Source organism: Cydia fagiglandana, chromosome 4, assembly GCF_963556715.1.
Source record: "Cydia fagiglandana chromosome 4, ilCydFagi1.1, whole genome shotgun sequence".
In the NCBI taxonomy this organism is placed as follows: domain Eukaryota; kingdom Metazoa; phylum Arthropoda; class Insecta; order Lepidoptera; family Tortricidae; genus Cydia; species Cydia fagiglandana.
Window position 1 is genome coordinate 22222357 of NC_085935.1, and position 13489 is coordinate 22235845.

General features: G+C 37.6%; 2 protein-coding genes across 2 annotated transcripts; one reads left to right on the forward strand and one right to left on the reverse strand.

The window, feature by feature from the left end:
• Positions 1-3108: 3108 nt before the first annotated feature.
• Positions 3109-5243, forward strand: LOC134664197 (uncharacterized). The gene is made up of 2 exons (XM_063520783.1): positions 3109-3325; positions 4188-5243. Exons 1-2 carry the CDS (start codon positions 3179-3181, stop codon positions 5223-5225), a joined length of 1185 nt encoding a protein of 394 aa, XP_063376853.1. The 5' UTR covers positions 3109-3178; the 3' UTR covers positions 5226-5243.
• A 4613-nt stretch (positions 5244-9856) lies between these two features.
• LOC134663368 (uncharacterized) lies at positions 9857-11595 on the reverse strand. The gene is made up of 3 exons (XM_063519731.1): positions 11481-11595; positions 10348-11199; positions 9857-9879 (listed from the first exon to the last, which is right to left on the reverse strand). Exons 1-3 carry the CDS (start codon positions 11593-11595, stop codon positions 9857-9859), a joined length of 990 nt encoding a protein of 329 aa, XP_063375801.1.
• Between the last annotated feature and the right edge of the window lie 1894 nt (positions 11596-13489).

Here is a 13489-nt window from a genome sequence, read left to right on the forward strand (position 1 = left end):
GGCACAATATGTGCCTTGATGATAATGTAGGTATCTGGAAGGTGTGCAGGGCCACTAAACAAACACTATAGTACCGCACAGCATTTATGTATTACGTTTCACTATTAAAATCGCAGTTTTAAGACTTTAGGACGTGTTTAGAAACTGAAGTACAGTATGTTAGAATAAATTATAATGTTGATCGATCAGATAGTATGTCATCGAACTGAAAATAAAAATCATTGAATGGAATTTGGAATAGGGTTTGAATTTGAAAAGGTAATTTTGAATTTGTATGGTGCCAGAAATAGTATGAAGGTTGATAGTGTAATGGCTCCTCTACACGATGGCCGAGCGCTGCACCAACGAGATGACCTTGTCTACACGATGGCCACATTCAGTACCGATCTAACTGGTTTCCAAGATGGACGTGGAAGCATTAGCCGTTGCATCATAAAGTAATTCAAAAAAATGTCGTAGTAGCTGCAAGAGTTTTTTGATGATACCTACTTCCCGAAAATAAATTAATGTTAGATTTTATTTAAAGAATTAAATTAATTAAATATCTTTTATAATTTCATGTTACCTTATAATTTGCTTAAATTATTTTAGAGCATATTATAATTTTTATTTAATTTTGTTACTTGCTTACCAACATAGCTGTGCAAATTGTGCAATGTAGGTACTTACTATATACAGTTAGATATGTATCTAATATTCATTTATTTAAGTATAAGTATGTATTGTTATATTTATTTATTTAAATTGTAAATGTACTGTCTGCGTAAATTTCCTATTCCTTCATTACTTCCATAACGAGGCCACGTACTAGTCATTTTAATAAAAAAAAAAACGAAAATTGATACTGAGCACAAACATCCGCACTCGACCGCGTTCGAGTACGCACTGTGGATTCGGCCACGTGTAGATGCGTACCGCCATCGCTTGCCCAATCCCTTTGATGTGTGGCCGAAAAACCGACACCACGGCCAACAAATCGCCATCCCGCGCGCTATATAAGCCAACCGACACCAATACCCCCTCTACACGTTCGCCCAACATATTGGATCAATAGGTTGGGCCATCGTGTAGAGGAGCCATAACGTTTCGTTATACGCACCGTTACATATTATATAGAATTGTACTATATTTTGGCTCTCCGTACTATATACTTTTGGAAAAATATATAGTACGCTGAAATACTATATTTCCCATTAAACGTATAGTACTATATTTTTTTGAAATGTACTATAGTCCTGATGCCTTATTCTGGAAAATACTATATTGCACCAAAAAAAAGTTGGCAACCCTAGTGCGCAGCGCTCAGCGCTTGTCAGGACGTGTTTTAGTTGGCGACTGAGACGCGTGGGGAGTAGATATGCTGTGGAGCATCGATCAAATCGCTAATACAACATACCTACGTATTTTTAGGAATCTTGATATACTTAGATAAAGGTTAATGTCTATTTCTTCAACACCAGTGGTCCGTTTCATGAAGCAACAAGTTAAAAAAATATTAGCGGAAGTCTTTTATCAATACTTACGTCTCGATGCAAACAGACTTTTACCGCTTGTAATTTGTAACTCGTTAGCTGAGCAATTCTCAAAAAGTTCATATCTTTGGTTCTCCTGATTTAGAGTCTCCAGCCCAAGAACACTAGCTGATTCAGAAACTCCCTACAAAATATTAAGTCAATAAATATGTATGTATGCATTGTCAGCTCCTTTTCCTTTCTCTCTACCACACACCACAGAAAACTTTTTTACTAGTTCTGCTTTATAAGTAGCATCCTTTAGTTTCATTTCTAGTGTCTCAGCCTCTTCTGCGCTAGTGATTAATTTGAAATTTACTTCCTTCGTTTCAGACGTGACACACTTTTTAATTAACTCGTCGAATTACGCACTAAGCTCTACCGTTTTAACAAAAAGAATAGATTACTATCTATTCTTTTTGTTTTAGAGTTTTAGAGGGGTCCTGTCATAGTAAATTTTGTAGTCACAGTAAATTTACTGCCATCACACACACACGACTAAAACTCAAAATGAAAACGTATAAAATTATCAAAAAAATGTATACATAGGGATAAATGATTTTATGGATTTAAAAAATGTATACATATGGATAAATGATGAATGATTTTATTATTTTTGTATCATTTTGATCCATGTTCATTCACTGATATCTACATATGTGTTAAAATTGTTAAATATGAAACGGTGTCGTCACGCCATCTAGCCGAGACTAGGCTAAAGGTGTGTGCGGCATCTATCCGAGAATGACATTTTCTTGTTTCCGAGGCACGTTTTTTCCTTAGACTTTATTCATCTTATACGAAGTTACATATGTCTTTGGTTTTAAGAAGAATGTGGTTTTGGTTTTCGCTTGACAGTTGTTGGTTTTGTAGAATTAATTTATTTTTGTACATTTCGATCACATCTTAGATTTCTATAAAAATTGGTACCTATGCTGGTAAAGTACACGAAGCTGAACAACTTCCACCATATTTTCCAAAATGTCCCAGAAAGTTTCTATGAAACATTCCTGTTTTGTTACCAGATTTCCTTACACATTTGGTAAAAAAAAGGAATGTTTCATAGAAACTTTCTGGGACATTTTGGAAAATATGGTGGAAGTTGTTCAGCTTCGTGTACTTTACCAGCATACCAATTTTTATAGAAATCTAAGATGTGATCGTAATAGTTATAAGTACAAACTTTTTGAGAAATGCTCAGCTAGACGTGAAAACCCCCTTCCCCTTTGTCCTAGGGGCATGATCCGGTTCATCGTCGTCCTACTACATATTTTTAATTACTAAGATAGATGTTCTTGAGCTCGACGCTGTCCCAATACATGTCATCTTTAGAATTATGTCAATGCCATTAAAGGTGATAGGTGTCATTTAATGGGCACTAGCGAGTCGAGCACACTGACGTTTTCCTTATTGGCTCATATTTTTCTTTCATGATTTCAGCCATGCCGTATAAAATAGTGCAAACGGTGGAAAAGGGGAAATCTGTTTTAACCAGCATTCCAGATACTTGGGAGGATAATGGGATTTTGAAGTGGCCTAAAAAAAACGCTGAAAAATTAAAAAAAAATGATAATAATGGTCCGGAAGAGAACTGGCTCAAATCACGTTGCACTGTTAAAAGGAGACACATAGAATCACATGAAGAAGCAGAAAAAGAAATAGAGAGAATGTGCGATTACTCGGACACTGAACCTTATGCAGATACAGAAAATGAAGACCCAGGTCCAGCTAAACAAAAAAGAAGGCTTCACAAGCTTCAGCCCACAACATTTCATAACAGAAACTTCGATAATTTGGCTCTAGAGTGTTTAGAGGTGAGTATCTGTCGTTTGTTTAGATTCGTGAAACTAGCGCCTGGGTAGCCCAGGAACTAAGAGCCTGTGAACACTGGCATTTTTGGCGGTGGTGTCTCCGCGGAATCGTGCACGCGTAGAAAATTTACGGTCTCAGTCATGCCGCTGCGGTGACATCGCACCCACGCGACGACACCGCGGTGGCTTGAAGGCGGTAAATAATCGCAGAGATACCTTTCCGTACTCGCCGCGAGCATGCCGAATTCCCGCTCCGCCGAGAAACCGCCGTCAAAAACACTAGTGGGCACCAGCCCTAAGAGTAGAAATGTAATTATGGCGTTCGCTTGATATATAAAGTTGCATTTCAAGCTGCGGTAGTCCCCTATTTCCACCTCCCAAATCAGGTGAGATTAAATAGTTTTTCACATAAATAGGATAATAAAGTAACTAAACTGCAAAACGTAATTCAAGATCAAAAAATGTAAGAAATATTGCCATTTTTTTACTAGCGCGTCTTCTATTTATGTACAAATAAGTAAATTAAAGTACTTTTTTAAATAATAGGAGTAAAATTACTAATGAATAAATTATCCTAGCGTGATTATTTATCAAAAGGAATTTACTATTTTACAAACAAATTATGGCAGTGGCAACATTGTCTTACTTTGGTCTTAAATTACGTTTTGCAGATTAGGCGACTGATGCAGCTCGAAATGCAACTTTTTATATGGAGTGACGAGCACTAGCCCGTACTTCCCTTAAGTGTACTAATATTTTATATAATTAATGTTTATTTAGCTAAAAACTACAAATTATCCCACATACAAGCCGCTTATTGTGATTTCCTATGTTTGTAAAGTTAATATTATAATTTAATTTTCAGGATTATGAGAAACAAAGTTCGCGTATTAAAAGTCCGGCATCGGTAATGAAAACAGTTACCCAAAATCCAACGCTTACACCATCAAATGCCACAATATCAACCGGCCAGCCGAATGTATCGGAGTTTCCGTATCCTATCACTCCAGAAAGAGGCGAAAATTCAACAGCTCAACCTGCTACCCAGCAGTCGCCGTTTCCGAATACTATAGAAATAGGTTTCTTATCACCTAGAGACGAAGTACTCAACAAATCTCAAGAAGTGGTGATGAATGATGAAACTTATAATTATCTACTGCATACCACGCCACATCAAGAACAATTAGGAACAACCACAGATAAAATAAACGAAACTTTGACACAAATATTAGAAAACCAGAAATTAATTCTACAAAACCAACAACTGTTAAGCGAAAACCAAAACCACATTCTTCTTAAAACGGTAGAGCTTAGTACGCAATTCGACGAGTTAATTAAAAAGTGTGTCACGTCTGAAACGAAGGAAGTAAATTTCAAATTAATCACTAGCGCAGAAGAGGCTGAGACACTAGAAATGAAACTAAAGGATGCTACTTATAAAGCAGAACTAGTAAAAAAGTTTTCTGTGGTGTGTGGTAGAGAGAAAGGAAAAGGAGCTGACAATGCATACATATTTGTTGACTTAATATTTTGTAGGGAGTTTATGAATCAGTGTTCTTGGACTGGAGGCTCTAAAACAGAAGAACCAAAGATATGTTTTCGAGCTTACATACGCATATTCGATTTCTTTTTCGATTTAGTCAGAATGTCTGACAAGCACTTTACAAAAAAGGAATGTACGATGTTTTTTAAAAGTGTCCTGCGGAACTCTGTCTCCCGGAGTAATTGCAAGCAAATTCGAGCCTCTACTAGTAGAAATAGGCCTAAAGGCACCAAACAAAAAATTCAAGCGTTGTCAGATCTACCTAAACAAACAAAAGTAAATGCAGCAAACATATCCGACCAAGATCCGCATAAAATTACCCAAGACAATAATTCCAGTGATGATAGTGATTTGTTATAAAAAAATTAAGTTCATTTACGTCCCCTCAGTATATATCCATTTCATTCCATTATTTTTGTACAGTCAGCAGCAGAAGTTGCTAAGCGGGCGAGCTGTTCAAAATTACATTGACACGCTCTTATTCTCTTAACAATAAAGTCGCGTCAAGATCAATTTGAATACATCGCCCGCTTAGCAACTTCTGCTGCTGACTGTATGGTGAGTCTACTTTTAAAATATTCATTTAGTTTTTTTATTGATTTATAAAAATTGTTCGATTTTTTCCAACCTTCCATTATCAACCTATGGTGTCAACATTGTGACAAGGATGTTCTGTTTAAAAAAAAACGTTTTTGTATGTTCCTTTAGTACTTACATGTACAATATTTTTGTATGAGACAATTGTCCATCAATAATTTAGTTTTTCTTATTGATTTATAAAAATTGTTCGATTTTTTCCAACTTTCCATTATTAACCTACGGTGTCAACATTGTGACAAGGATGTTCTGTTAAAAAAAAAAGTTTTTTTATGTTCATTTAGTACATAGGTGTACAATATTTTTGTATGAGACAATTGTCCATCAATAATTTAGTTATTCTTATTGATTTATAAAATTTGTTAGCATTGTTCTAATTTTCCACAATATGGGTTTTGTTTGTGAGTTTAAAGTTTACCCAAATAGTTGTTTTTTGAGTTTTATTTTATGTAAGTATATCTGTTTTTAATAAAAGTGTAAGTACTATCGCCATTAGATATATCGGAGCGAATTATTTACTCACAAAAACCTGAACACGACTCAATTGTCAGCCCCTCTAGTAAAGGTGGAAGTTCGCGCCGCGGCAGAGACAAGCGACCGAGACAGAAGACCGTGACCGAAGACGGCGACCGTCATTTGACGTTAGGCAACATATAAGCGACAGTTCGCTCGCGAGACAGATACAGGCGACAGAGACGCGAGAGTCTCTGTCTCTTCGCGAACTGTCGCTTATACGTTGCCTAACGTCAAGTGACGGTCTCGGTCTCCGGTCGCGGTCTTCTGTCTCGGTCGCTTGTTTATGTCGCGGCGCGAACCTCCACCTTAACCGCGCAACTCGAGAAGCGGCGCGAGTGGGACTACCCTCTTTTTCAGGTTATAGTACACTTAAAAAGAGACGGGTATTCTCTATCGCGCGCGATCGAAGTGGCATTGTAAGATGTGCTAGAGGGGCTGGGTGTTATCAGAGTCCATGTTCAGTTGCTTTTGATCACCCTGAACTTCAGGGTGTATATCATTAATATATTTGATGGCGACTGTGTCTTTCAATTATTTAGATTATAAGGGAGTGTGAAGAAGTGAGCAAGTAGGCCACGGATAATTTTGAATAAACAAATACAGTAAAAAATCCAGCAGTTTCTTTTCCTTACTATTTATTTTTCCTTAGTAAATTGATAGAACTATACTGCAAAACGTAATTCAAGACCAAAAAAAGTAAGACAATGTTGCCACTGCAATAATTTGTTTGTAAATAAGATCTAAGATAATTTATTTATTATTAGTAATATTACTCCTACGATTAAAATAATATTTTTACATAAATACAAGAAGCGCTAGTAAAAAAGTGGCAACATTTCTTACTTTTTTGACGTGAAACGTCTTTAAAAAGCCGTAGTAGAGGTGCCGGACCAAAAACCAAGTGTAACGAAAAGTGTTATGGCGCGGCGGCTTATATCTCAGAAACTATAATACCTACAAACATAGTTTTGATATAGATATATAGAAGAAAGTAGCCATTACTCGGAACAGTACGTGCCGCTGACATAGATGGCGCTGATTCTGCGCTAGACACGACGTATTCGGAGCTAAAATGACCCTTATTTTCAGTGTTCATTTAGTAATGACTCATCAGCCCATTAACCGATTTCGGTAAAATTGGTGCCATTTGATAGATCTTATTTTATTTTAATGAAAAATGAGTAAAATAAAGTACGTGGAATTATAATAAGCTGCTAAAACATAAAAATGTGACAGTTTTTACAGAATTTTTATCACTGCTCTTGTTTGAGGCCACCGTGTGCGAAAAATAGGGCGCAAAACTGACAAAATATACCTGAAATAGTAAGATAAAGCAATAACGGTTCTTTTAATACCACATTCACCGTAGTAATACATGCTCATCTCCTCAAATAATGCATTAGCATCTAAGGCGGCGCGGCGGCGCGAGTTAGGTACTTTGATAGAACACATATAACGTATGACGGCTGCTTGACAATCCCGAGTTCCTAATGCTAGTAAGTATATAGTAATCTTAGTTAGGTACTTTCTGATGTAATGGGTAAAACATAATTTAGAAAAGGTCACTTCTGTGGACACTAGGTACTATAAAAGGTAACGACTGTGGTTCATATATATCCCGTTTTTCTCATTTGAGTCTCAAGTATTGAATGAAATATTCTGCCTGTAAAGGTGCTGCGTAAAAAAATGCTTTTAGGGTCTCCCCAAATATATCGACGCGCATTCGGCAAAAGCCGATAGGAAAAAGCTTTATGTCCACGCAATAAGAGCGAAGAAGCCGGCCGATGCGAGCCGAGCCGAACGACGACTTTTTCGCTCTTATTGCGCCGACATAAAGCTTTTTCCTATCGGCTTTTGCCGAATGCGCGTCGATATATTTGGGGAGACCCTTAGATTCCCTTAAATGCGATGGCTACAGGAAAGACACGAAGGAGTTTGCTATAAAACGTGTATTACCCGTATAAAATATCTATTCTCGTAATTTTGGTGTGTTATTTACAAAAAAAATTGTACCTAATCGTTACATTCATTACTCCAAAATGAATTGATCATTTAATTATTTAAATAGGTGTGACGCTGTAATTAATTATTTTAAAATTACCCATCAAATGCTGCATTCAAGTTCATCTAGATACAGTGAATCATTATGACCCCAAATAATCTTTACAGATAAAATTTAGATATTATCCAAAATTATTATAATACATAACGCATTCGCGAGATGTGCGACTTCGGTATTCAAACACAAAGCAATAGTACAAGAGTCTAACTAAACGCGAAGGTCGAAGGCTGCGCTCTACGTAAGGCCGAAGGCAAGAAGTGTCCAGGATGTCAGTGCTTTAACACAGAATAATATTACAAGTGTCTAAATGCGAAGGCCGAAAGCCGAGCTCCGCGTAGGGCCGAAGGCCCGAAGCGTCCAGTCTGTCAGTTCTGTGTTTAAGCACTAACATCCTGGACGCTTCGGGCCTTCGGCCCTACGCGGAGCTCGGCCTTCGGCCTTCGCATTTAGACACTTGTATTATTGTTCTGTGCTAAAACACTGATGTCCTGGACGCTTCGGGCCTTCGGCCCTACGCGGAGCTCGGCCTTCGGCCTTCGCATTTAGACACTTGTACTATTGTTTTGTGTTATAGTGCTTAAATCCTGGACGCTTCGGGCCTTCGGCCCTACGCGGAGCTCGGCCTTCGGCCTTCGCATTTAGACACTTGTACTATTGTTCTGTGTTAAAGCACTAACATTCTGGACGCTTCGGGCCTTCGGCCCTACGCGGAGCTCGGCCTTCGGTCTTCGCATTTAGACACTTGTACTATTGTTCCGTGTTATAGCACTTAAATCTTGGACGCTTCGGGCCTTCGGCCCTACGCGGAGCTCGGCCTTCGGCCTTCGCATTTAGACACTTGTATTATTGTTCTGTGCTAAAACACTGATGTCCTGGACGCTTCGGGCCTTCGGCCCTACGCGGAGCTCGGCCTTCGGCCTTCGCATTTAGACACTTGTACTATTGTTCTGTGTTAAAGCACTAACATTCTGGACGCTTCGGGCCTTCGGCCCTACGCGGAGCTCGGCCTTCGGCCTTCGCATTTAGACACTTACTATTGTTCTGTGTTATAGCACTTAAATCCTGGACGCTTCGGGCCTTCGGCCCTACGCGAAGCTCGGCCTTCGGCCTTCGCATTTAGACACTTGTACTATTGTTCTGTGTTAAAGCACTAACATTCTGGACGCTTCGGGCCTTCGGCCCTACGCGGAGCTCGGCCTTCGGCCTTCGCATTTAGACACTTACTATTGTTCTGTGTTATAGCACTTAAATCCTGGACGCTTCGGGCCTTCGGCCCTACGCGGAGCTCGGCCCTCGGCCTTCGCATTTAGACACTTTTACTATTTTTCTGTGCTAAAGCTCTGACATCTTGGACGCTTCGGGCCTTCGGCCCTACGCGGAGCTCGGCCTTCGGCCTTCGCATTTAGACACTTGTACTATTTTTCTGTGTTATAGCACTTAAATTCTGGACGCTCCGGGACTTCGGCCCTACGCGGAACTCGGCCTTCGGCCTTCGCATTTAGACACTTTTACTATTGTTCTATGTTAAAGCACTTAAATCCTGGACGCTTCGGGCCTTCGGCCCTACGCGGAGCTCGGCCTTCGGCCTTCGCATTGGCGGTCCACACCACGTTTCACGTCAGCCATAGCGGCTGTGTCCCTGATACAGCCTCTCTCATTTTTTGGTCTTGAATTACGTTTTGCAGATTACGCTTTTGCATACTACTGTAATTTAACATACATACCTACATACTACTAACATACCTACTGTAATTTTTTTTTACTTTTTTTTTTTTTTTCTCGCAGATATGTTTATTTTATTTATCAAGTGCGTCGTCTACGTCAACGTTGAACCTCTATCTAAAGCAAAGAAAAAATCTACTTTAATTTGGTATTAAAAAGCGTGCCACCACCGACATAATAACTCGTTACTGCTAAATAAATAAAATAATCGTGATTGTTTAAATTTAACTGTTTATTAAATAAATTACAGTGTATGTAACAAAGGTACAAAATAATACTCTGATTTATAATTAGTCACAACAAGCTTACATTTTATATGAGATAATTGGTAAACTTTCTTTTGTTTTATTATAACGTCACTTGCACATTTATATATGTGAAATAATGAAGATTTTACTGGTGTTTTAAAAACGTCTTGGAGATTTTGAATAGAACATCCAGTCAAACAAATATTACCATCCCCACTGTTATTAATTGATTTTACTTCGACAACATCATTTGTAGTTGTCAAAAACCACTTATTTTGCCATTGTGTAGACAAAATAAAACTTTCAAGAAAAAGAACTGTAATAGGACCATCTTTACTTCTGCACACTTTAATATACGGGATTGTTTTCTGAATACCACTTATCATTTCTATTTCAATAATATTTTTTTCATTTAAACGTTTTGCGATTTGAGCAAGTGGGCTATTTCCCTGTCTTATTAATTGCTTTATTTGGTTGAGTTTATTTTCAAAAGGATAAGTGTTAAAATTTTGAAGTTTACCAAACTTTTGTACTTCATCAATAATGTGTGACAAGTTATGAATATTGCTTGTCATACATTCCTCTCCATATAAATCTCTAAAGTGTTCTAAAAAGAAAAATAAGAGCTGCTCGGCTAAGCGAAGAAACATGAAATGTTCCTCATTGGAACATATAGTTATGGCGCAAAAGAAGGCTAAAAAGTGATGATAAGCTTCTCCACACAATACATCTTTCAAGACAATGAAACTCAAGTAATATAAGAAACAGCGAAACTCTGACCCTTTCCAGTAAGCTAATACATTAAGAGCTCTCATTTTCCTGTGTATTTCTTTGGGTAGGGTGCAACCTAAGAGAAACTGAGAAACTGTTTCGATATCTCGGGCACGCCACTTTGTTACATACGTGCCAAAATTGCCATCCCTCCAGCCGGTTAACAGTCTTTTCATGATTCCTAGATCGATAAGGTGCAGTGAATCACTGACAGGAAAATCTTCAACCATGTCGATGGGTAGTTGAAGTAGAGGCGAGTCACTTTTGTGGTGTAACCCATACTTCTTTAAGCGAAAATCTTCATTATTTCGTTTTGGGCAGCCCACTCTGGTAAATATCACGGTGTGGCTTCGATGTGAATATTCGCCTAATACAGTGCACTTCAGACAGCCATTTTTCCCATTAAAGTTGCAAACTCCTGAAACATAACTCAAAATTAATTACCAATTTAAATAATTCGGAATAAAAAAGAATTAATAAGTAACTATACAAGTTTGCAGAGTGAAATAAATAAAATAAAAACTAAGTATACCTAACAAGTTCATACAGAAACATAAGTATTAATATGCCTGTATCGAGAAATAAAATTTAGGTATAGGTAAAAACTTCACTAGTGATTTATTTCAATAAAATAAATCACTAGTGAAGTTTTTATACAGTATGTATGTAAAATAATATATATGTAATAATATAATTTACCTTTTATCAACGCTCTAGCTGGTGAGTCGCAAAGAAAAGCCCTTATTTTCACTTGAATATTTTTTTCCAATCCGTTTTTGTCGGTAATTATTAAGCCATTTTCAAGACCGTTCATTTCAGCCACAAAACAACTAAAGTAGCCATTTAAATCAGTGGGCTTATTTTCACCGGCATATATGCCTATAACAAACACTGGTAAACTGGGAATTTCATAAATGTTGCACAGTATTGGCCATAACTGATGTTTCGAGCTATTGTAAATTGGCAATCCATCTATATTAATATTTAGGGATATATTGTCTGGCACATCACTAATCTTTTCCAAACGTTCCTTTAAGGGACGTAGTAATCCGTTGTGCCAATAATTTCCAGAATCCACAACTGTAATACTCAAGTCTTCCTTATTTGTCATTAGCAGTGTTCTTGGATCTTTTGGTAATACGTGTGGCAGTCTTTTAGATAAAATACAAGATAAATCCTTTAGAGCAGTATGCGGGATATTGTGCTCTAAAGCCCATTTAGCCACTTCTGCGCGGAATTCTGAATCTTTAATAATATTCTGACTATCATTTTCGTTATTATCACTACTATCATCGCTTACAATACTCTCTTTTTCATGGAAATCCTCATCACACGTACGTTCAATAAAAAAATTATGTACGGAACCATCACTCTCCGGTACGTTTATTTCTCTTGGCTGCAGGTGCTGGGTACTTACACTACTAGGCGAAACAAACCGTTTTGAAGTTATGTCTGTGCTAGTAAGTAAAGAAGCACAATTCTGACGAACCTTGCGTCTATAAGTACCGCTCCTTTTGAACTGCTTCCACTTTTTCCAATCTAATTTTAACATTCTGCGTATCAACACTGTATTGAGAACTTAACAGTTATAAGTCGTAATCCCTATCTTTTAACTATAAGACGGTCGTGTTTATGACTGTTGTATGGCATTTTAGCAATTTAACAGCTGTAAAAAGCTGATATTATGACTAGTTGTACAATAGTCACTCATAAAGCTTTTCTATGACCAAAGTGCTGTAAGATGTCATATTGAAGTTGTAAATCCGGGAAAAAATCTTGGTTAAAACTTTTATACGACAATGACTAAATTGTCGTATAAAAACTTTATTACTATGTTATACAAACGTTTGTACAACTGTGATTTAAGCACAATTTGCTTTAAAACTAAAGTGCTGTATAAATGACATTTATACAACGTCACGTTGTAAACCTTGCTTATTTACGACGCATCTACGATTAATCAGTCGTAAAAGGTTCAGATCTTATGACCAATTTGTTAGTTGGGATGATTCGACCCTGAACCGCTGTCAAACTTCGGTTTTGTAGGAAGCTTCCTTTCTGTATGGTAGTAGGTACTATTATTTATTCTGTGGTAATATTCAGATTTAGATCAACTATACCTACTGCCGTAAAGATTGCTCGTATCTTTATGTATCATCATCTTCATCTCTCGCAGTTTACACTTTTGTACAGTCGACGTCAAAGAGAAATTTACAGCCAAAGTAACAAAAAAATGTTTACACGACCTAAATGCTATGACAATAAAGTCGTGTAAATAATTTTTTGTAACGTTAGTCGTAAAGATCTCTTTGACGTCGACTGTACAATCTGAGACTAATTCGTATTTCGATTTAGGCAGCTTATGTAGATGGCGCCACCTCAAGTTATCGTTTAAAGTTTGACAATTCAGTTACCATGAAACAGCGCGATCCAGGATTTTTTAGGATTTACATATCTTATACGATTGTACAATTGATATTAGTAATTACTGATTACTAACACAGGTAATCACGTTGCTACTGAGCTATTGCACAGATATTTATAGGCGGACCGTCTCTGGGGGAACAAGGACGTGCACTTTGAACTTCCGCCGCCACTGACTCAATTAGGACCCCTCCGCGGACCTAGAGTTGTAACACTCCTAACTGTACACAGGTGGACCTTATTACAAAAGGCGTAAGTTCCACCGATGTACAATTAACTGTGTG